A 24,232-nucleotide genomic window follows, 5' to 3' on the forward strand; every position below is an offset into this window, starting at 1 on the left:
GGCTGGATGAATAGCAAGTTGCAAGTGTTGATCAGGGCCAGAGCCCAGCCCTGCAGCTTTGGCTCCTGGAGCTTTCACAGAGGGAAATCATTAACTCCTGAGCCTTGATTGTGGTACCAGGACCAGCCAGTGCGGGAAAGCTAAGAAATTTGCCACTCCTTTGGCAAGGGAATGCCTGACACATGGCAGCAGTTTTTCAAAGCAGGTGGCTACTTTGATGTTTTCCATTTCTGGTTCGGTTTTAGGGGTCCCCTCTGCATCCTTGAGGCAGCCAAACTGAGATCTTAGCAGAAGGCTGTCAAATTTTCTAAGCATGTCAAAGTACCACCCCTTGATAATCATCAGCTCTTTATTGTGCTTAGCTTTTATTGATCCAGCATACCTGTAAAGTAATTTTACTGTGTTATGGTGCATAGGTGTGTACTAATACTTAGAGGCTTTTGACTGCAGTGGTTTTATTTTATCTTGCCTGTCCATTAGCCTGTTTGTTTAAATGCCAGAATTATCTTGATTTAAAGTAAAAGTGGTAAGTGCTAAGAACCAGTAAATGGGCGTGTGTGCAGTAAGGTAATCCATGAAATTAACTCCTATTTTGATAAGGCATATTAATTTTTTTCTGAATTCAACACACATTCATCAAGCCAGGTTCTCAAAAAAATGCTTGAGCCTACTCATTAACTTTCATCTCAGGTATAATTATGTTGCTCCCAAGAAGGGGAAAAGTATGCTTGGGAAAGGTTGTATCATTAAAATAGCCTTTATTCTGCATAGCTGTGAGCATACCTTTTTGTAAAGACTTTGAAAGCATGAACTGTGCAGGTTCCAGGGCTGGGGTCAAGGTCAGATCTGCAGTGGGTTGTTTCCTCACTCATTCCTGTGCCTGGGGGCACAGCCTGAAGGTGCCAGTGATAAGCACTGCAGTCTCAGGTTCATCTTTTGCTTTGCTTTAAATTCCTTTAAATATAACTGTGTAAAATGCTGTCTGTGCTTCCAACTCCTCATCTTTTCCCCTCGTTTTAGGTGTCACACGTGGATTTTCAGAGGTCTGTGGAGAGAACCAGGGTGTTTGGCAGTGCAGTAGAGAGTCCTTAGGGGGTAGTAGAGGTAACTCAGCTGCAAATGCTGTTCTCTGCAGTGCTACAGTGAGTGCCCACTCAGAGAGACATGAAACCAGCTGATACCTGGTTCCTGTTTTTAACTAGGTAAACTTTAGTTATTGCCAGAGAATATCAGGGGCAGTTAAGGTTGGTTTGCCTGTATGACAAAAAAAAAAAAAAGGCACTTGGCATCTTGGCTTATTTTGCCCCCTTGCCTCACGTCCTGCTGTCTCCAGCTCTGTCTGAGAGGGAGACAGATCCCAGCATTGTTGGTCTCTGAGGCTGGAATACCTAACGTGGAGCTCCTGGCTTCCATCCAGCTCTGGAGCTGTTTGGAAGATGAGACATGTCCGTGGACATGCTTGTTCCTTCCTCCCCGCCGGGCATACATGTTGTGGCAGAGTCTTCACTCCCTGCAGTACTAAATACCAGGGATTATTGACACAGGTGTGGCTTGCCTCCCTCCAAAGGAAGAGCCAGGCCTTTTCTGTTTGTCTTTAAACTTGAAGAGAAGTCCTTTCTGGAGCTGCTTTTCACCTGAGAAAGGTCTGAGTCCTTCAAGTGCAGCTCTGGGGTCGCAGTGATTTCTGCTGTGCTGAAAGGGGCTGTTCTGAGCCTGCCTGTTGGTGTGTGTCACACTGAGAGTCTGAGCAGTCAGCACAGATGGAGGATTGCCTCAAACACCAACAAATAGCTGAAAATAGCTTCTTCCAGCTGCCCTGTTCTGGGTCCAGAAGGAGCAAAATCTGTACAAACTCCGTGGGATCCATTCACAGAGGAGTGCATATCCCAGTGAGGATACTTGCTCTTACACCTTGCCTCTACTCCAAAGTGAGAGGAATTTTTAGTACGATGTACTAGGGGAGAAAGCTCGTGCAAGAAGTTAATTTTGCCAGCTCTCTCAAGCTTTTCCTTTGCTGCTGTGAGGCTTCAGATTTTTCCCAGCCCAGCTTCTCCTTCTGCTCGATTCTGCACTGCAGCAAGCTGTAAAAACATAAAATCACCAAAGTACCTTGACACCCCACCCTGTCACGTGGTGGTGGTGCTGATACTTCACCTCTGAATTCCTGTTTCCCTGCAGGAAGCAAAAGTGACTGGGAAGCAGAATTTGTGGGCTCTGCAGAGCAAGGCACCTCTACCCTGGTGGCTTCAGGGGAGCCTGCTGGGAGCTGCAGCTCTTGGGCTCCCGTGGGCTGTGCAGGGAGGCAGGTGGATTTGGGACCAGGGTCCATCCTAAGGCAGATGTTCCTGACTCCACCTCCACGTGGAAAGCAAAAGTTCTGGCACGCAGTTCCTTGACTGGAAATTACTCCTAACAAATAATCTTTGTCAAATATTGAGATAGCATATGTCAGGTGAATGGAGTCAAGTTTCAAAGAAGCTATTTCAAGGCTTTATTCTATGAATGCTTCCCTTCTAAAGCATTTTCTCACCGAAACGTTTTGCCAGGTCTTGGTTGGGATTTTTCAGTGGTGTTTTTTTTTTTATTATTTCATTAATGAATGTGGATTTTTTGACTTAATTTAGCTTGAAAAGTAAAAGGCAGTGCCAGCTACACCAGTTCTTTATTTTGATAAGATGCTTGAGGAATGTCTCAGGAGTTGACTCTTTCATGACTTGTTCTTCCTTCCCTATTTGAGATACTACAATAGGATCTCTCAAAGTAGGTAGATTTGTAAAGCCTGAACATAAGTGTCACTGGGGATTGGATGTATAATTTTTTTCTGATGGTGGCTTATTTCTGAGCTGCTGTGCTTCTGTTGGTCTCTAGATCATGATCTCTACAGGTTTTCCTATGTTAAATTTCTTCCCCTGTCCTGGGCACTTTGCCTGTGTATCAGGGCTGGCAAACAGGATATGGCTGTAGGAAATGTGCTTGTTTCAGGCTTTCTCTTGGGATTCTTCTCTCTCACAATACAAGAAAAAAATGGGGGGGGGGGGGAGAAATAAAAGCAATGTACTCCTGTTCCCTTGATTTCTCTTCCCCAGACTCTAAATGCACTTGACATGCACTCTGTTTGCTGCCTTCAGCCTGCTTGCACACCAGCATCAGGCAGAGCAAGAAACGAAACAGTCGTTGTTGTGCACTTTTAATATTAAAGGAGAAGTTTCTGGTGTTCTCTTCCCATGATCACTTCTGATCTTTGTAGAAAAAGCAAGAATATAACTGATAGCATGTTCCTTTAAAAAGGAAAAGAAAGGAAAAGAAGGGATGATAATAAAAAACCATGTGATCCAGGGTTTGGAGTTGTCTTGCTGCCTGCATGTAGACATTCCACCTGCTTGCTCTGGCAAGACCATCTTCTCTGTTAGCTTAGACAACTCTTCTAACACTTTATGCTAAGTTATAGTTTTTTTCCATCATGCTCAGCCAAATGAGGCTGTTGATATGTTGGGACTACAGGAGATATTCTGAGTTGGAGGGTGGGGGGGTTGAAATTACAAAAGCTTATTGCTGGTGCTTGCTCAGATGAGAGAAATCCACTGTAACAGCTGTTGCAGCAGCAGGTCCACTGACTACTGGTGGAAGGACTGTGCTGGAAAATTCCCTGCAATAATATCTTCAAACTAATCCACCGCTTGACAACAGTGTGACTGATCTATAAATTTTGTGTGTGGCAGTTTAAATTGATGTTAAATTACTTTATGTGCAAGCAATCAGGTGAAGTTGTTGGGAGAGAAAAGAAATTCTGCAACACAAGAGAATTCTCTGGAAAAAAAAGAGAAAATGTTGAGGGGTTGGTGCTGTGGAAGCTTCTGAGCTAGTTTTTTGGGTTTTCTTTTTAGTAGTAACTGCAAGTCAGTGAAAAATGAAGCTGTAGGGCTCAGTTGGCTGCAGGTCTGGGAAGGCAATTAAGCAATGGCAAATCTGGCATCAGCTTGCCCACTTCTTAAAATTTGCATCTCAGTTAAAGCATCAGGGTCTGGGTTTGTATCTTTTCTGCCTTCCTGTTGCAGTTTGAAGTGCACCTGCACTGACAGATGCAACTGCTTCTACCAGGAATTGATGGCTGAATGTGTGCCTTGTGGTGACAGTCAATGCTAACAGTTATGTGGGATGTGAGCGTTGTGCTGGATTTATGGATCTCGTTTCAGGAAGGACTTAGCGAGCATTGTTATTAAGTCAGTCCATTCTTTCCATTAAATAAAGCTGTTCTGGGCAAGCCTTTCCAAACTGGAATTCATCAGTCTCAGATTCATATTGTTTTTTGCTTCCTTCCTTTAATCTCTGTTCCATGCTGGGAGGATTGTGTTTGGTTGTTTTTATTTTCCGTGGAACCTGAGCGGGCACTGGCTTTTATGTAACTGGATGGAAACGCTCTAGGACTGGAAAGATGGTCTGTATTTCACCTCAGCGAGGTGAAAGCTTAAGCCAGAATGCAGCATCTTCCTTGTTTGTGTGCACACACACCCCCTTCAGCTTGTTCTTCTTCTTTAACTGATTAGGATACCTGAAAAACAACAATCTGGGTGCTTATCAGTCAGGCTCTTGCAGGCAGCGTCGTCTTGTCCAGGGCTTGAGAAAAACCATTTGTCTTGGGAAAGTGGAAACAATGAAAAACCTTTTCCTGAACTCACACAGGAACAGCAGCATCATAACTGTTACTGGCTCTCAGTGAGCTGATGTGCACAATTGTTCTTAGAAGCACAGAAATGGTGATTTGTGTTAGTGGTCAGTTAGAAGCTTAAAACAGTGGGGGGATTCTTGTTGTTTTTTGAGGGGTTTTTTTATTAATTTGTCCTTGTCCACAGCACATTCTTTAGAGTCTGCTCTTTATTATAGTCTCCAGATCAGGGGAAAGGAGTCTGCCTCCTGCTTGTCTTTGTCTTTCAGTCTTCCAGCCTGGCTCTGAACCACCACAGCATCCCTTGACTCCTCTCAGTGGGTCTGTTGGAGCAAGGCCCTCTGGCTTTAGGCCCTTAAACAGTTGATCTTGTGAGATCAAGGCTGCAAAGGAGATGGCAGCCAGAAAATCAGCTTGCTGAGTGCATGATAAAGTACAGTACTGCCTTTTTCTTTTTGTTTAAACTCAATCAAGCTATTCTTAGAGATCATCATGTAATGCTAGATGGGATAAAATGACTAGAGAAAAAAAATTAATACAGAACACTGGGGGGTTTGTCCTGAGTTTTGTATTTCCACGACGGTAGAGAGAATTTTCAGCATAAATAATATGTCCAAGCTGACTTTGTGCAAGTAGCAAGGGGCTGGCTGCAAAAGTAAATTCAGAGATGCTTCCACACAGATTTTCAGAGATTGGGCTTGTGAAAATGTTGCAGTGTAGGTGCTGCTAATGAAGTCTTAATTTATTGAAAAAATAACAAGGTTTTTGGAATTCATATGGAAATGAACCCATTAAATTTTGCCTTTAGCTCTGGGATGCTTGAAGTCTCTACTAATTTCATATATTTACTCTGATAGAGAGATTTGACCTAAAATCCCCCTTGCTTGGAACCATTTACCTGCTTGATTTTGTGCTCTTCGTGTGAGATACTGATACATAATGTGGTGGGTATTGGTGATGTAATCTATAAAATATCAAAAATCTATAAAAAGATCACCTTTGCCTAAATGGATTCAGGCAACTTCCCTGTTTAAAATTCAGTTACCTTCCAAATTTTCCACTGTTTAAATGCTTTGGAATTCCTTTACAAATCTCTCATCCATGCATAAATATTTCTTCACTTTCATAACCAAAAGGTAGCAACTGTGCAGTATTTATTGTACCTGATTTTTCCACTTGGTGATTCTCCATTTCATTCAACATAGTGTGTTAGATTAGATCTGCAGATTTTTATTTATTTTTTTTTAAACCCTGTCTTTTCTAATCAGTTCATTGCATTCAACAGTGTGCCTCAGACTTAATTTAGCCTAAGGGAGTGCAGGGCAGTTCTTTGTTGGGGTTTTTGGGCTGTCCTACGTTCTGGATCTTCAGTAGCTACTCAGAGGTTTGAGCAGGACTTCTTAAACCTCACATCTGCCAGACTTTGGTCCAGTTGTTGCTGCTTGCTTCAGTTTTCAACAGCAAACTGAGCAAATATGAACAAGCACTATAGGAGGAGTCGGTCATCCCTTTGTTTTCCGAAGGCTTGAAAGGAGTGGAGTTAATGAAAAGCTGTGTTGATGTCTTCAGCTTGTTAATGATGGAGCAGGGGGTGGAGGTGCACAGTAACTCTTCACTAAGCAGAATTCATATCCTCTGGGCAGCGAGGTGTGGCTCTAATGTGTTGGTGAACGTGTTTGCTTTTGCTTGGTGTAGCTCTGGGCTTTCTGATGTCTTGGCTGTGGCCTGGGGATGTGGGGACCAGACTTGCTGGGGCGGCTGTGGTGGATCGAGCGTGGGCGATGGGAGCCAGGGGAAAACACGGCGGGGCCTGATGGGACTGGCTTGATTTAGCCTGTTACAAACGGGGCAGCCTTAAAGGATGCAAATTAAAGAACAAACCTTACTTCTGGTGAAAGCAAACTCACTGATGATTCTGGAAGTTCATAAAACACACTGTTTAACACATCTGACGGTTTTGGGCATCTTTGTCTGGTGTACGTAACGGGAGAGGTTTGGGCCATCAGAGGTTCTCTCAGCGTATTAATTCATGTTTCCAGAGGCTTGTGTGCTTATGCTTGGTACTAACTCCAGACAGCTCCAGGAGACTTGAAAATGGGCTTCTGAAAATGTCAGAAAGGCAGCACAGACCCTTGCAAACCTGTCAGTGGCCCAAATAAGAGCACAGTGTTCTTGGGGGTGCCTAGCACGTGTCTAATGCAACCGAATTTGGCTTGCCACTGGGTTGCTGAAGTTCCTGCTTGGCAGAAATATTGGTGATTTGGGAGACTTTTTCTCTAGCCTTTGTGTTCTTGGATGGTAAGAGAAGCAGTGGGCAGAAGATGATGGGAGGGATAATGGAATAATAAATACAGTGCTGGGTACGAGGAAGGATCAAGAGGTGCTCAGGGATATGGCCTGTCTCTTCCTCTTCCCGCTCAGTCCACTTAAAACTTTCAGGAGATAAGAGCACAGGATGTAATTTAGTCAAGGCTGGAACACAAGCAGTTCCCTCCTTTCCCTCAATAAACACTTGCTTGTTGTCTCAAACCAAGGCGAGAAATACTCGTAATTACCCACCTAGCAAATTCTCCCCCTCAAGGCAATAAAGCAGCTTTCTGACCACGTGTGTGTTTATGGCTCCTGAGTCACTGTATGTGCCTGGACATATGTTACCTTGCATCTGCAGCTCTGTGAACTTCTCCAGCCTCAATGTTCATCTGAGTTTGTCCTCACACCCATGAGTTACCACAGAATTGTCCCCACTTCTCCAGTGGTGACCCAAAACTCCCTCGATGTGGTTGAGGCTGCCCACGTTATGTCCTACACCACATCCGAGTAGGTTTTGGAGAACACAGCCTGCATTCCCTGGATTCCTGTCCAGTGCTCTCACCAAAGAGAGCCACTTCTTTTGGCATAAATTTTCTGCTTCGAAATGTCATTTTTCTGTTTAAGTTTTTCTCTGCCTGTGCTGCTGAAGAGATGTTGATGCACACACCGAGTGCATTACCAAGGGGTTGGAGCTGTAACACTGCAGTCCATCTCAGAGGGGCCTGGGGCCTCGCCAGCTGGCCAGGGAGAAGATGCATGTTCCTTTTTGTGTACTTCTTTCTTTTTCTAAAATAGCTTTAGCCTTGTATTTCTGTGATCCAAGTGTACTAATGGAGAAATAGTGTCCTTTTTTTTTTTTTTTTTTCTTCCATGAATGGCTATAAAAAGTGCCCTGTAGCAGTCAGTGCCACACAAAGAATTTGTTTTTCTGCTTCCAGAGGGCTTTGGCTTCTCTGAAAATAGGTGGATTTTCACAGTGCATTTGGCACAGACGGTTCCAACATCTGGCTTGGTGACCTCTCTGCTCTCCCCTCACCTGATGCCCCTCTCACCTGCCTGGAGATGGAGGGAAGGAGGGGGTTTGGGAGCGGTTACCAAGCAGCAAGGAGGCAGCATTATGTCTGTGTCAGGTTGAATGAATAGCTTCAGTGTTTGGAGACGCTGAGGAATTTTGGACACACAGTCCAGTGAGTCACAAAAGGTCTTTGGGAGGGAGGCAGGGGGGAGAGGGCAATGTTGGGATACAGCTGGTACTGTCTCAGAAACTTTGTTTGTGCTGAACTTGATATTGCTTGTGACTCTCCTGGGAAGCACTCAATATTTGGACATTGGTCTCAATATGAGGAAAACATATTGAAGAGTGTCCTATCCTACGTAAAACCTCCTGCTCAGCACAGTCTGGTGCAACATCTGCAACTGAAGTGCCCTTAATTTCTGTAAGGAGGGATTGCTGTGTTGGGAAGATCTCCAAGCAGAGCACTACAAGTGAGTGGAGGTTGCCCTTGAGTTTCTGACAGAGCAGGTTGGTTACATCCCTCCTGGAAGGTAGCAGCCATGAGAAAGGACAGTGGGAAATGGGAATACAGGATCTGCATCACCACCACACTCCCTGGCATTTTGGTTTGCGGGGGGTTTGTCAGCCGAAGCACTGAGTGGCACAATTGCAGAAATGAATTCTGGCACCACACACACACACACATCTGGCAAACCTCTGCATCCCAGGACCCTGGAGAGGCTGGTCAGGTGCTGCTCTGAAGTTGTGGTGCTCTGGCTCTGGGACAATCTCAGCTATTTCCATGTTCCTCGAGGGAACGCGTCGGGCTGACCCTGCACCGGCCTGTGCTCGGCATTCCCAGGACTGGAGTGGTTTTCTGTGGGCTGGATCCGGCTTGTTTTTCTTAACTGTGCTCCAAAACATTGGCTCTTGGCTGGTGCCAAGGACCAGTCACCCAAAATGAAGAATCTGTGGTTTGATCTGTTTTGAGGAAAGGCTTCAAGTACAGCAGTTTCTGCAAGATGCAAAAGGAGCTGAGTGTCCAGGACTCGGTGAAACAAAGCCTTGATTCCTTCATTAAATTTAGACTCTAGCTTGGAAAGGAAATGGAGCATCTGTTAGGCTTTGACTCTCCATGGTACACACATTGCCTTCTTTTCTAATAAACTGTGTTTCATTCTTAATTGTTGTTCTTTTGTCTCAGATTTAATGTGTAAATTTCTAAAGAAATGAACAACATAGCTTTTTAGGTTGGATGCATACCTTGACTAAAATATGTTTCTTCCTCCTTTCTCCCAGGAATTCTCAGAAGTGGAGAAAAGAGATCCTCAGGAGCTAGTTGGTAAGTTCACCCAGAAATATTTATTCACTTTTTTTTTTTTTTTTCAAAACCCTGGTTTGTAGAAAGCACCTTCCCTCTGTCCTGTCAGTGCTGTAGTTTCAGATTATTGCCAGCAGTGTTTTATCTCACTGGAATACTTTCAGTGAAGTCTTCTTTGGGAGAAAGGCACCATGCCTTGTAATATGTGAAATTATTTTAATATTTTATGTTTAAAACATGTATGTAAAGGGCAGTGTTGGTGTTTTTTTGAGATGACCTTAAACACAATGGAGTAGCTTTGTCCAGACACCCCTGTGAGAGCCAGTGGAACCAGGAATGATGACACTTTGTTCTGTGGCTTCAAAAACTTTTCAAAAGTACCATATTTAGATATGATCATATTTAGATATGATCCACTTAAAGATTTATAGCTGCTGTGCTGGCAGTGTACTGTACGTGTTCTAATGGTTACCAAAACTTACTTGATTTTTGTGGCATTTCATTTATTCGTTGCACCATTATTAGATTTGGAAAGCCCAGGATTGTCAGCTTGAAATCCAAAATCCTCTCGTGGTCTCTGTGGAGCTGTACAGAAATTGTATTTTGTATTTCATCTCTGACTATCTTGAACTAACCCTCTGTTGGGGAGTCTGAGACCTGCACTGAGGTCTCTTACCTTTGATATCCTTTCCCAGCAGCAGCACTCACAGAGCAGTGGGTAGGCTGGCTTTGTGCAGGACCAGGTTATGGGAGGTGACATTCCTGCCATGCTGGATTCTGGAGGTCAGTTGTGTTAGACCATATCTTATCTGGCTGAAAAGGAACTGTTGCGAGAGCCTCATGGTTGGTGTAACGTGAGAACCACTCCCTTTCTGAAAACTTGGTTTTTCAGAATTAGACTTCTTTAATGGACAAAGTGCCATTTCTGACCCAAAGCAAGTAACTTCTCCCATCTGGAGGACATCTGAAGTTTTGGCTATCATTATATGCAAGTCAAAGTCATCCTCAGCCAGTTTTCCACAACTGATTTTTGCATTAAAAGCTCATGGGCCTGCCCTTCTCTGAAGGTCACCTGACATTTTTCAGCGTCACCTTTATTATAAAGTCTGTGGTTGTGCAGTTGCTTAAGTACAGAAGAAATGGAGACTCCTGCCAAAAATCCTGTTTCTGTTTTACCTCCCCCGGATGCACTTTAACATCTGTGTGCTCTGAGCTGCTCTGGGAGTGGGAGCCAGCTGAGATCCATCTTCACTGCTCTTTTTTTTTTGTTTTGTTTCTTTCTTTTTTCTTTCTATTTTTTTTCTTTTTCCCTGTGAGGCTTCCAGCTGGATCCTCTCCCTGCTCTGCTTAGTGCATGCTAGGTGAGCACTGGAGCTGGCACAAAGAAAACAGTGGGGATGAGCAGCTGGGAAGGGCATGGTTGTCCTGCCTTATGCTGAAGTAATGATCACATAATCAATGCTTGAAAACAATGGGAGGGGAGGTTTTAGCCTTAACTGCCCCATGTTTGAGAAGGAAATACATGTGAAGCTTTTTTTGATAGATTTCCACCTCACCATTGTCCTTTTGGGGCTTTTGTACCACTCTGAAGAGTTCATGGTGCTGGCAGGACATTGCAATTGCTGTTTCCTGCAGGCTTGCAAAATAATAGTTTTAAGATGCAGGTATTTTTGCCCTGAAGTTCTTTGCAGGGTGGTTGTTTACCTTTTGGACTGTAAGGAAAGTTCTGTGCAGCCCTTAAGACATCTGAGCACAAACTCAGTGTTCACAAGGGCAGAAAGTATGGCTGAGTTGCAGGTCTCTCTCTGCATTTCTCAGCCCACGGAGCAGAAAGGGAACCAGTGTCCTTCCATGGATGGGTGACTCACTGGCATGTTGTTGCCTCCAGTTTTTCCCTCTGATTTGGCTGTTCTGGTGCCAGGAAATCAGAAACCCACACACCCTGGTTTATGCCAAGCAGAGAGAGTGCCAGAGAATGCAGTTTTAGAGACCAGGCACCACCGGTTTGTGTGTCTCCAGGGGAAAGCCACGTCCCTCTGATCACCCTTTCCAGGTCTTTCCTTGTTTTTTCTTTTTTACATGCTGTGACCTTTAGAAACAAACTGGCACCTGAACTGCCTTTTTAATCCCTTGTGGCTGTGCAAAATGCAGCATGTAAGTGAACCTTGAAAGGGATGGGAGTTCTGTATCCTACCTGGGGAGCAGCGTTATTCCAAGAGCACTGAGACAAGATGCTTTACCAGACCCCAGATGATCCACACCTTGGTCTGTCCTGTGCACCCATTATACTCTTTGTTCTTTTGGTTTTCTCTGCACCAGGAAAACATTCTTACCCATCTGTAGGGAGCAAAGCTCTTGTGTGCCCTCCAGCCATGCCTCCAGCACAGCCCTTGGACTGAGAGCACTCATTTCCCTCTGGAAGGAAGGGCATGGTTTGTGCTGTGACACTTTCTCTCCTGCTATGCAGATTGTCTCTGTGCTGTTGGACATAGGTCAGATAACCCATGTGTCTCAAACTGAAGTAGATTTAATGTAGCATTTCCAATTAATTACCTGCCTCACCAAGATCTGTCACTCAGTTATCCTTCACTGACAACTGAGAGGCTGAATCTTTGCAAGGTACACACTGAGTGGTGGTGTCCAGCAGCAGGGTACTTTGAGAGGCATTGGCTCCTACTTTCTTGAACCCTTATCTGAATTTTGGGATCTGCTTCATGGCCTTAGTTCTTTGTCTGGACTATAAATCTGATTGGGGAAAGATATTTACTTACTATGAGCCAGAATCTGGGTGTGCCCGGACTGATTAATTGTGCCAACAGCCAACTTCCTGACGTCTCCACTTGGAGATCCTCGAGGCTGGGAGCCTGCAAATCACACCCCAATTAGAGGCTGCAGCCAGTGTCACCTGTGACTCATGTCCATTTAAAACTTTGATCTTGGCAGCAATAACAGGATGCACAGAGCAGTTGGATGTATCCTGTGAGGACACACCTTGTTGCTGGCTGTTCATCTGCAGTTACTGCTGTATGGATGGTGTAAAGCTGCCCTTGGGACTTTGAAAATGCAACACATTTTATACAGGATCCTGTGGCCGTATATGCAAGTTCCAGGATTATTTTGAATGATCATCCCAGTTGCCCTTTCCCCTATGGAAAGAACTGGTGGAAAGATGCTGTGGAATCAGCCATTCTGCTGTCTGTTAGGGGAAGGAGTTTGAGGACTGCTGGAGGGCATGGATAGTTTGTACTTCCTTACTGTAAATAAGCCCAAAGGCATTACACTCATCCTTAAACTCATCCTTTTCTTCATGGTGACGTGGCCTCTCAGTCTGGCTGCAATGTGATGAAAGAACTGAGTAATGCTGAATATTTGTGCTCAGTTTGTGAGGTGTGCACGTAGCCTCTCTGCTGACTGAGCGTTCAGCTGCCTACAGCTGTGGTGGGATTGCAGGAGACAAAGATGCATTGCTTCTAGTTCCTTGTAAACTGTTAAGAAATGCTTTCCTCTATCAGTATAATGTTGATAAATGATGGCTCAAACAAAGGAGGAAATGAGCACCAAAACCTGAAAGTCATGCATCAAAATATACTGTCTCATTGGGAGCTCTTGTTCTGCCTCCAGTATTATTTCTGTTACAAGGGAGCTTTGAGTGGGTTACTGAACATTCACTTATGACTTTAACTTTTTTTGATGGTTAGACAGAGGTCTTGCCCAGAGTTTCTCAGTTTATGACCCCACAGTTCCCACAAATGTTTTGTTTCTCTGTGGCTCTTCTGGTCATCTGCAAAGACAGGGGAGCCTATGAAATATCTAGTCTGGAGCTAGGTTTGATTTTTTTTAATTCTTTTTTTTTTAATGTCCTTTCTTTGCCTTAAGAAGTCTGTATTTAGTGGCTGTTTTTCTTTCTTAACATTTCTGCTGATGCTGTGAATCTCTTAGGCCATTAATCAGCTTTCACCTTCCCCAGCAAGCCTAGTGTGCTGTGTGTTATGAACACTTCTGTCTCTTTGCTCCTGTCTTTGAGTTCCTGGAGCTCTAATTAAACCAGAGGCTTCCCCATCCCATCAGCAGCTGTAACCTATAACAAATGTCTGCCTTGTTGTCAGGGAGCTCTGCCTTTCTGTTGGGGCTCTGGCAGGCTTTCCTTCTTCCATAGAGGCACCCTCTTAGTAAATGCCAGAGGACACTTTTTGTTCCTTACTGGCAGCTGCTGAAGAATTGAACCCTCAGCAACATCTTGATCAAACAGAATGAGTGGTCGCCTGCCAGCTTTGCATCTGCAAAGGATGTTGTCCTTAGTGCTTCACGTTTTTACAAAAGACGTGGAAACTGTAGTAGCGCTGATCATGTGTGGTGTTGCTTATCTGTAGCCTCAGCTCTCCTGAGTTCCAACCCCAGTGTCTGTCCCTTGTGCCTTTCTGGCCTTTATTCAGAGGAGCTGAGCTCAGTGAGCTGCAGTTCAGGCAGCTCCTGCTGAGGAACGTAGAGCTGAGGAGCTGACTTGGTTGATGTGAGCTCTGTGCTGCTGTCAGGTCTCTTACCCACTGCAGACCAGCTCTGGGATGTGTTCCCTGTACAAATTATGCTTGAAAACAATCCCAGCTGCTTAAAGGTGGCACAAATCTCTGCCCCAAGACTTGGCTAGAACACTGCCTGGGTTTCCCATAATAGTGGGAAAGCAGCAAGCAATAGGGGGAAGCACGGCAGTTTCTTTTGCTCATAACTCTGTAAACTAATCTTTAGAGGGCAATCAGGTACTTTAATAGCATATCCCAACACAAACAGCTATAGAAATCTGGCAGACTGTGCTGCTCTGTTCCCAGTCCTGCAGAACGAGTTGTTCCTTCTTGCAATAGTCTGTCTCTGTAAGCAGACATCAAAGTGCCTGTTGAGGAAATGTTACCTTAGGGATGAAATGGAATTTCTTGTGGTTAATTCCTGACAGCCCTGGGGAGGGTCGTTCCCTTCTTGAACCATTTTGGTTCATCTGGGTATGTCTTGATCTTAATAAGACCCAAAGTGATTACCTCCCCCAAAATGGCAAAGAGCCAGGCTGCACAGAGTTGGTCCTGTGATCCTCCACATGCGTGGTCTGATCCTCTCTCCAAGAGTGCCCTAGCACAAGCTTTGGCAGAGATTCCAGGTTACCTGCACTGTTCAGAGCAGGACCTGAAGGTATGGGAATGTATGGGAGACCTGGAGCAGTGCAGGGCTGGGTATGTGGTGCACAGTGCAGGGGTTTAGGGATCCATGCCACGACCCAACCTTTATTCCTCTGAAGATTCTTTGCTTTTGAGGATCTTATCAACAGCTGCAGCTGGAGTGGGAAGTAGCATAGCTTTTACATTTCCATTTGGGGATGAAGAGACCCCTGAAAATGAAGCTTTAAGCATGGGTGTGACACAGAAGCACAGTTGGAGGTAGTTATCAATAAAACAAGCATCACTTCCCTCTTGCAATGATGTAAACTTTCAGATTAGTTGCTTCTTGCTCAGCTTCTTGAGAACACCACGATTACCATTGTCAGCATTCCCATTACCTTTGCCCGTTGGTTCCCAATGACAGAGTGGTGCCAGCAAGGACATTAAACAATTTAATGACTTGCATGGCTGAAACTTCCTTCAGTGCTGCCAGAACTCATGCCCAGTTTGCTCTCTCCAGCTTCTTTTTCAGAGAGAGTGCGGAACATGTCTCCAGATGAGATCAAAATCCCTCCTGAGCCTCCTGGCAGATGTTCTAACCAGTTGCAGGTTGGTATAAGTACACTTCATTCTTTTCAAAGGCTTGTAGTTCAGTAGGGAGAGGGGATGTTTGGGACCTCTGCTCAGTATTTTTGCACAAGGCAAAACTCCAGCATTAAAGCTGGGTTTTACCACGCTGTTTATGAATGCCCTGTGTTAATGCTTTAGGCTTTATAGCAGGTCTAGTTTAGGAATACCAGAGTAGCTTAAAACTGTTTCCCAGTGTCTGTGGGTTAATAATGCTGTGAAACAGCTCTTGGTCTCACAGAAGCAATGTTTACCATGAAGGCTTCTTTCCTCTTACCTCAGCAAATCCAGCTCTGTAGAAAAGAACAAATCATTGTTTTCCATACAAGCCCAAGAATCCCCTAAACTGGAATAGTTGAGACAGCAATGACTGGATTCCTTTTCCACCTACATATCTCTAGAAGATAAACATTTAGAGGCAAGGCTGGTAACTTAGAGGCAACAAAACCAGACAAATGCATGTCTTTTCTAGTGCACACCCAAATAATTGCAGTGGCCAATTTTGCAGTGACCTGCTGTGTTCCCCTCATGGAGTGCAAATGAAAAGAGCAGGGACTGCTGTTTCCTACCGCCCATTTGAGTTTTATCTCTGGTTTTCCACCCAGTAGAAATACAAGTAAAGAATCACTTCTGGAATGCTCTATAAAATAGCTCCTAATGTGCAGTGGTGATTCAGAGTGACTCACCATCCAGAGGATGCTTTCTTCTCCACACAGTGTACCTGGGCACACCCATCCCTCCTCTGGTGCTGCAGGAGGATTTTACTGTTCTGACATCAATGGATTGGGGTGCGTTAGATCTGAGGAATGCACAGAGCTTGAGAGAGGAGACAGAAGAAAGCAGAATTTTTCCCCTTGCACAGCAGTTTACTGTGTTAAATCAAAGGGGAACTTGTCCTCTGTTAGCAGGTCAAACCACATCTTAGAGCACTTTGAGCAAGGAGACAGGATTGTTCCTTAGAGATGCAAAATGTTCTGGGCTTTTCACTGGTGACTTGCTCTTTTGTCAAATTCTTCCTCTAATAAACTGTATCTTGGAATTCTGCCAAAAGGGAGTATTTCTTATTGTAAAATTGACTGACTAGTTCCCCATCTATGGACTTTTCGAACCGTATTTGCTACTCCATGGGGAGGGGACAAAAGGGAACACCTATTCAATCACTTCTGCTCCCCAAATTCACCTCTTTGCAGTTGTTCCTTCAAACCTCACAACGTGTATGCTGGATGGGGAGATTGTGTGATTTCCTCTTGCTGATTTTGTGACAACCTGATGAAAATTTATCTTACAGAGTTTTTTTTTAAGGTTGTTGAAATGGGAGTTTCATATCAACTCTTAACAATCCTCCTTTATTCAGGCTTCAGCAAGCCCTCAGACAATAGTCAGTTGTGTGTTTGAGTTGACTGTCCAGGGAGGGAGACATGAAGTGACTTATCCAGAAGCAACAAAGGCAGATTGACTCAGCTCTCCCATCCTGAAAGAGTGAAGGCCCAGCCTCTGGTCTTGTTTTATATGAGAAATTCCTGTCATAAAGAAAATATGACGGAAATTACTGAGGATATTCTCCTACTACTACCACTTAACTCCATGTTCCATCTGAAAGTTCCTGCCTTTACTGTCAGCATCAATAGAGTAGGAACACTTTTAAGTACTTCTGTCCACCTTGCTGAGGAAATAAAAAATCATGTTTGATTTGAAAGCTTTTAGTCTCTTTGCAGAGTAGACTGCTTGACATTTCCAACCTAATTTAGAGTTGCCTTTTGCAGGGACTTTGGGACTTTGATAAGTTATCCACGGGCTTTGTAACTATGTGAGTGATCTGCAAAGAGGAGCTGATTCCATCTGGCTGGTCACTTGTACCAAAGCAGGGATTTACAAATGCATTGTTCCCAAGAGTGTTTGGCTGCCAGTGGGCACCACCAGCAATACCTGCTGATCACACTGGGTTTAGTTCTCCAGCAGAACTTGGCTCTGCTCATCTGTTACCCAGGCAGAGCTGTGAGCTTTGCCTTCTGGGCAGTGTAGCCCAGCTCACCTGAGACTGAAGGTGGGTGTGGTGGTTGTGGGAGACCCTCAGTGGATTTCAGAACTGGCTTCTACTCTAAAGTCATGGTTATAAAGGGAAACAACAGACTGGGAAGGAGGAGTCTGTGCTACTGCCTTATAGGCAAATCTTTAATCACTGAAGCCTTCAGTAAGTGCAAATATCAATTCCTTCACCAATCCAGACAGTTCATGAAACTACTTCAGACCTTAGAGGAGAAAGTGTCTATTAACAAGAGGTGGAACCCTTGCTCCACTCAAGGGGGGTCACTGGTTCAGTTGGCTTGTTTCCACATGTACACTTTTGGTAGTCAGCTGTTGTGCTGCTCCTTTTCTTACTGGCTCCCCCTGTAATCTCTCTCCTGTAGGATAAAATCCAAAAGCTGTATGAGAGGAAGGTGAAAGAGGGCATGGACATGAACTACATCATCCAGAGGAAAAAGGAGTTCCGCAACCCCAGGTGAGCCACCATCTCATGTGTGACCAAAGCACCACAGAGCAAATGCCAAGGATATCCTCTTTGCTGGAGTTGTAGCAGAAAAAGGATCCTGAGCAAGAAGGACTCCTGCTTACAAACCAATTGTGTCTGTCTCATTTTTGTGACTGAAACAGTAAAACTCTTCCTTGTGTTCTGGGAGACAACAGCAAGTGTTGGTGTGATGGTTAGATTTTAAATGTGAACACTTTGAATGAATGAACTATTTTAGAAGATGTGTCTGTTCTGGGAGCTGGGAGATGTCTGGGGGGAAGAGGGAAATACTGTGGTTAATGGGATGCCACATCCATCATAGCAGGCATAGCTTCCCTGGTTCTGATTTCACTCTTGCAGCGTGAAGAGGTGACAAATTCTCTTTCTGCTGACACATCTGAAACACTTCTGTTTATTTCTGCCTCACTGGTTCTGTTCTGAACTCTTGTTTTTCCTTTGCAGCATCTATGAAAAGCTGATCCAGTTTTGTTCCATTGATGAACTCGGTACAAATTATCCAAAGGTGAGGTGCAGTGCTTTTGGCTGGAAAGGGAGTGGGTAAGAGATAATAGAGAGGTGTAAAGTCTTACCTGAGGTTTTCTTGAGCCTGCTTGCTTAGAGGTCCTTTAAGGGAACTTCATTTTGAGACCCTGCACTGCAGTGAACACTTCTGTGTGGCAGTGAGCCTCAGTGCCTCCAACTTTGCTGTAATGGTTCTGAACAAAAACTACTGAAGGGTGTAGGTATAAAGGAAACTCCTCAAGGGGGACAGAAGCTGAGCAGCAGAAAAATGCATGACTTACCCCAGCATACTTTTGGCTTCAAAGCTGTTCCTTCATTCACAACAGACCGTGGTCCCATAAAAGAAGGTCTGATGTGATCTCTGGGATACAAGAAGAAATCAGTAATGATTATCATCAGAGAACAGAAATGCATTGAACATTTTTGAACTGGATTTTTTGTCCATGTGGAAATAGCCCCAATGTGACTTATTTTTTTTTTCTTTAGGACATGTTTGACCCTCATGGCTGGTCAGAGGATTCGTATTACGAGGCACTAGGTAATTCCAGGAAGTCTGTTTTTTTTTTTGTCCTAGCTTAGGTCTTTGTGTTTTGTACTTAATTAACTGCACTGGAGCCCCCACTTCCTTTATAAATGACAAGTCATCACATGCTGCTCTTTAACGACTTCATTCTGGTTGGATGTGCCTGAATGTTATTGATGCTTCATCAGTTTGGAAAGAAAGCCTTTTCATTTAAATTGGTTCTTCAGTGTTTTCATCTCTTAAATCATTAATTTAGTGCTGTGGTGCTTTGATTCAAGTTACTTTCATGGCAGTTTAATTTTCTATACAGAATTTGAAGGTTTGGATTGTTTATGATGGGGAGTGAGTGAGAGGGAGCTGTGGGGGTTTTACTGTTCTTAGTGCTTCCCATCTTCTGATCTTTCTCAGCCAAAGCCCAGAAGATTGAAATGGACAAATTGGAGAAGGCCAAGAAGGAACGCACAAAGGTAGCTCCTCAAACCCCAAAGAGATGGAGGTGCAGGGGTTTTGTTTCTTTGCCTGCTGAATTTCATTTTGTTGCTCTGCCCTTTCTGTGCTAATACTACTTGGTTTTCCCTGGTTCTCTCCTTTCTCCTTGCATGTCCTTTCCCGAGCTGCACAGATAAAGTTGCTTGCCCTTCCTTACAGGTCCATTCCTCTGGGTTGTTTATTCCACTGGGTTTCCTGCTGTTTTGTCAGTATTTTTAAACCAGAGCTCTAAAAATGGTATTCAGTAGGCCAGATAAGGGCAAGATAATGCATAAAGAACAGCTTTTTTTCCTTCATCTCTGACATTTTGCCTGGTGGCATAGCCTTGCTTACAGCTTAATTTCCTCACCATATCTCAGTGTGAGACAATATCTGCTTTCTGTTCTCCTTGTTATTGCCTTCTTTCATTTCCAGAAATATTGGGCCTATTTTAACTTGGTGCATTCTGTGACAAGCCCAGTTATTCTTATATACACCCCAAAAAGAACACAGGCTTTGGAAGATTTTATTCCTGCCCTGTATTGCCTTTAAGCCAGTGGCTGGTTGGAGAAAACTGTCTGATGTTAGAGATTGCCATCTAACCTTGCAGAAGGCTCCTTCCATATTCAGTGGAGGGGTTTTTTTGTGCACTGCATGCTGTGTCTTGCTGCTTGTTTTGGTTTTTTTGCACAGTAACCCAGGTATCTCATTACCTCCTTGCCCATATCTGCAGTTTTGAGGCTGCAGTGCTGTTGTAGCTCTCTGTTGCCAGGCTTTCCTGCCATGATGCAGTCGCAGTAAATTGTGCAAGTAGGGGCTTGTCTTGCATGTTTCTTAGAGGAAAAAGGATAAGAACTTTTAACTGTATAAATACAGTGTTTAATGACCAGGATATGTCCTGTCTGAGCTATATCAAATCCCAGTTGACACACACATTATTATTGCATCAGACTTAGGAGCTGAGTTGTAGTAATCCTTAATTGTCATGGCTTCAGTACACTTTGGCCTGAGGTCTGTGTCTGTCTGTCTGCACTGATGGGCAGCTCAGAGGCCAGTGTCTTACATCACATTAAAGCTGGGTTTAAAAAACATAGGTGCTGTGGGTTAAAGAAAGACTGTGCATCTTAACACTTCATTTTTTTTTAATCTTCTCCCTTTCTCCTGTGTGTCTCTCCCTTCCCAGATTGAATTTGTGACTGGCACTAAAAAGGGTACAACAACGAGCGCCGCTTCTACAACCACCACAACAGCCAGTACCACTGTGGGAGGTGAGGAACAGCTGGGATTGTGGCAGTGGTGCTGGGATTAGTGCTTCCTGGAAACCTGAAGGCTCCTCCTTGATTGTGCATATAATGCAAGAGTGTGTTTTTTCTAGGGGTTGTTGGACTAGCTCTGCTCTAGTCCCCATATTCCAGGTCTCTCCTTCTGGAATGAAAGACTAGGGCCGGGTGGGATAGTGAAGAAATTTATTAGCATGTCAAGAAATCTGCTACTGGCTGTGGTTGTAGAGCATTCTTGGGACTGATACATCTCAAGGGGTTTGGAAAGACTGAAAATCATTCTCCTACCTACAGCCTGCATTTTAAACTGAGGGGAGGGGAGAGAAACCACTGGAGAGTGATGAGTGTGTCCCATGCCTGTAGCTGAGCAACTGGGATATGTGTGGTGTTAAAATTAACTATGATCTGGGGCAGGGATGATCCTGACTCCCATGTGGCTGGAGTTCAGGTGTAGAGTTCTGCTTTGACTCTCGAGGTACAAAGTTGTCTTTCCTCCCCACCATTTACTGCCAGTGTATCCTGAAATTAATGTGAGGGGAAGTTGTCAAGCAGGGGTAGAATAAGGGTTGGCCAGTCAGGGTGTTGAGAAGGAATTGGTGACCTTTAACATAATGCTAATCCTCGTTTGCTTGATTTAATCAACTTCACAGATGCCCAGAAGAGGAAGAGCAAGTGGGACTCTGCCATCCCCGTAACGACGATAGCTCAGCCCACCATCCTCACCACCACTGCCACACTGCCAGGGGTTGTCACAGTGACAACCAGCGCCAGTGGCTCCAAAACCACGGTGATATCAGCTGTGGGCACCATTGTGAAAAAGGCCAAGCAGTGACTGGGTGTGCTGGGCCTGGATTTTCGGACTTGTTTGTCACTGAAGCCATTGTTCTCGGAAGGGAGGGGTAGCTTTCGCCTTTGGTAAAGGATGGCAAGATTCTTTGGAACAGACCACAGTTCCCCTGTGGAAGACTGGGGGCAGGAGCAGGAGCAGGCATGCCAGCCGTGTGCCCACAGGAATGGACCTCTGCCCACAATGCCTCTGCCTTTGCTTGCTGGGGGAAGAACCAGCCTGTGTGTTGTGCTGGAGGAAGGTGGTATCTGGAGTCAGCTTGTAAAAGTTCGCTTATTAATTACTGCATTAGGGTCTTACCTACTTGCAAGTGTGGTTTAGGGGAAAAAAAAAAGGAAACTAAAATAAAAGGGCAGGTAGTACAGGACTATCAGTGTTATCCTCGTGTATTCCAGGTCGTGCTCCAGGCTTGCAGCCTGTGATAGGTGCTGCCCTCTGGGCTCCAGCTCAGTTCTGAGGGAGTTAAAGCAGAGACAAGTGGTCAGTGTCCACGTTCAGATGTGTAGCAGAGACCTGAAGCAATCTACATCTGTGAATGTAGGCTCACCCTTTGTCCCAGCACTGCCATCTGTACCCGTGTGCTCTCTGTGTAGATCTTAGTGTGAAGTTGTTGAACTGTTGAGGAAAACTGTGCTGGAACAGTCCTGTTATCGTCTCTCAAGGATGAAGATTTCTATGCAGAACCCTTAAGCTGTAGAAGTTTGATTTGTGAACTCATTTGCAAAGACCTGTGCAAAAAATACTTCCATTGCCACGGAGTGAGATTGGACAGCAGATAAGCAGAGGAGAGTGTCTGACCCTAATTGTGATGTTGTCGATCTTTGTACTAGCTCGTGATGTTCTGTGAATGCACACATGGCAGTTACTGCTTGCTCCACTGTTGTGATAAAGTATTTTCAGTTGAAAATTTTATTGTATAAAAATCGAAAAGCCTTTAAAAAAACCCTGGTGTCATTCATGTGTCTGCATTTCTCTTCAGGTAAATTCCTGCCCAGAGCCTGTTTTTTTCTAGTGCACAAGCAGTGATGGGAGAGATGTTTGCCAGATCAGTAGAAGTGTAAATTTCTGACAACTCAGTGGGGCTTTTTTCAGTTTTTTTGTGTAACTTATGTCACTTTTGATCAGGACTTTGCATTTATGGAGACTTAAGGTAGAAATAAGAAGTTGGTATCCTACTTTTAGATAACTTTAAAACATGTTAAACACTTTGTCCTAGCAGTCATTTTACCTTTAAAAAAAGCATCTGTGTATCCAGAAGTGCTCATGGGAGATAAACCAGGGGACTGATGAAACTATAGCGTGGGGAGATGGTGGAGTCACTCTTTTAAAGCAATAAAATATTCAAAGGCATAAAAATAGCAAGACTGAAACATCTCTGTTTAATTTGGTTTTTTGCACTGGGCTGCTGACTTGACTCCTGCAAGCTTGGATGAAGGGAAGACTCCCTGAGCTCTGCTGAGGTGTCCTGAGCAGAGTTGCCATGAGGCACCTGGAGCAGCACTTTCCAAACAGGCTTGTGCAAGAGACCTGCAGGACTGGGCTGGGTCTGGCAGCTCCTGAGCTCTCAGGGCTCAGTGTTTGCTGTCTGCAACTTGAAATGGGCATGGTTTGGTTTAGTTTTTTTTCTCTCTCTCTTCAAAAAGTTGGAGTGGAGATGCCAAGCCTTGTGTAACAAACTTGAGGACAGCAGCTCACTGCTCTTACCTTGTGTGTTACTTTCAGAAGTAAAAGGTGGAGCCACAGGTTGGAAACTGCAGTTCTAAGGAGAAAGCCTCTGTCCCTGAGAAACATGATCTTACAGGTTGGTGGCTTGTGCTGGGCTGTGGTCAGTCAGTGCCCCAGAGAAGGTGGAGGGAGCTTCAGGTGCACAGGAGTGATGTCCTGAGGGAAAAGGATCCCTTCCTGGCCCATGAACCTGAAGCCCTCAGGAGGGAGGTTTAACCACGTTGCTTTAGAACTCTCTGGCTCTGCTCATTGCAGGGCTCTGGAGCTACTGAGGGTGTCAGTGCCTGTGTGTTAAACAGCCCCTAAGAACAGTTTGAAGGTGGTTCTTGTTGCTGCAATAGTGATTGCTCAAGCTGCTCTTCTGACTCCTAAAACCTGTAGATACTCATTCTTACCATACTTGAGAGTAAAACCAGTCCCATTTTCATCATTCCTTAGTCTGAGAACTACAGACTCACACTCCTTGAAAACCACAGGGCTTCTCTCTGCTTATCACCCTCCTGAGCCCGGCTGTCTCCCAGCTTGAGTAGGTTTGTCTTAGCTGAGACTCCACACTCAAGTGTGTCTGTGCCTCTGAGGAGAAAGGAGAGCTGCTGTAATGAAGTCATCCTTGGCAGAGCTGGTTCTGCTCTCCCTTCTGAAGTCTTCTCTCCCACCTCCGTGCCCCGAGGTGTTGATTTTCTTTCCTATTTGCTTGTTGTGATTTAGAGATCTGCCCTCCTTTTGATGCTGTTGTGGGAAGGGATTTTGCCTGCTCAGGAATCGCTTTTATTTTGTGTCTGGCTGGGTGCTGCCGAACCCAGGGAGCAGGTGGGGAGGGCAGCCCTTGCCAGCCCCACCTCAGACCGTGAAATTGGAGCACCTGAAGCTATGTTTTAGTTGGATTGCTGCTGTACTGTCTGTTTTATGGGAGTTATGTACTGAGACTAACAAAAAAAAAAGAGTCTTCCTTCCCAAGGCTTTGGGCCGTGCCAGGGCTTTGCTGATGACACGGCTCCAGCAGTGTGGAGGTGATTGTTTCAGCCAGCACCTGCACCGAGCTCCTTTCCAGCTCTGCAGCACTGCAGGGGAGAAGTTGTAGCTGCTGTGGAGCCCCTCAACCAGGTGGGCTTTGCAATGTGCCCAGAAAGTTATCAGGGTGTGGGGGCAGCTCACTCCTGTTGGGAGGGGTGAGCCTGGGGAAGCCCAGAGTTGTTACAGACTGGTTGTGGTTGGAAGGGATCACTGGTGGGGTCTTCCTAGAGCACATTGTGTCCAAATAATACTTAAATATCTCCATACAGGGAGCGAGATGCCTCTCAG

General features: G+C 44.8%; 1 protein-coding gene across 2 annotated transcripts in view; it reads left to right on the top strand.

The window, feature by feature from the left end:
- The window catches only part of SAP30BP (SAP30 binding protein), a 29,837-nt gene extending 7,260 nt beyond the window's left edge, over positions 1–22,577 (top strand). For both annotated transcript variants that reach the window (XM_050319205.1, XM_050319206.1), the window contains 8 exons: positions 9,267–9,309; positions 14,950–15,038; positions 17,465–17,556; positions 18,028–18,088; positions 18,574–18,625; positions 19,019–19,077; positions 20,262–20,346; positions 21,009–22,577. In XM_050319205.1, coding sequence (XP_050175162.1) covers positions 9,267–9,309; positions 14,950–15,038; positions 17,465–17,556; positions 18,028–18,088; positions 18,574–18,625; positions 19,019–19,077; positions 20,262–20,346; positions 21,009–21,190 — 663 coding nt within the window. In that variant the 3' untranslated portion in view covers positions 21,191–22,577. The remainder of the gene's footprint in view (positions 1–9,266; positions 9,310–14,949; positions 15,039–17,464; positions 17,557–18,027; positions 18,089–18,573; positions 18,626–19,018; positions 19,078–20,261; positions 20,347–21,008) is intronic.
- The last annotated feature ends 1,655 nt before the right edge of the window (positions 22,578–24,232 follow it).

This window comes from Myiozetetes cayanensis, unplaced genomic scaffold (assembly GCF_022539395.1).
Source record: "Myiozetetes cayanensis isolate MyiCay16 unplaced genomic scaffold, myiCay2020 scf22, whole genome shotgun sequence".
Taxonomy (NCBI): Eukaryota; Metazoa; Chordata; class Aves; order Passeriformes; family Tyrannidae; genus Myiozetetes; species Myiozetetes cayanensis.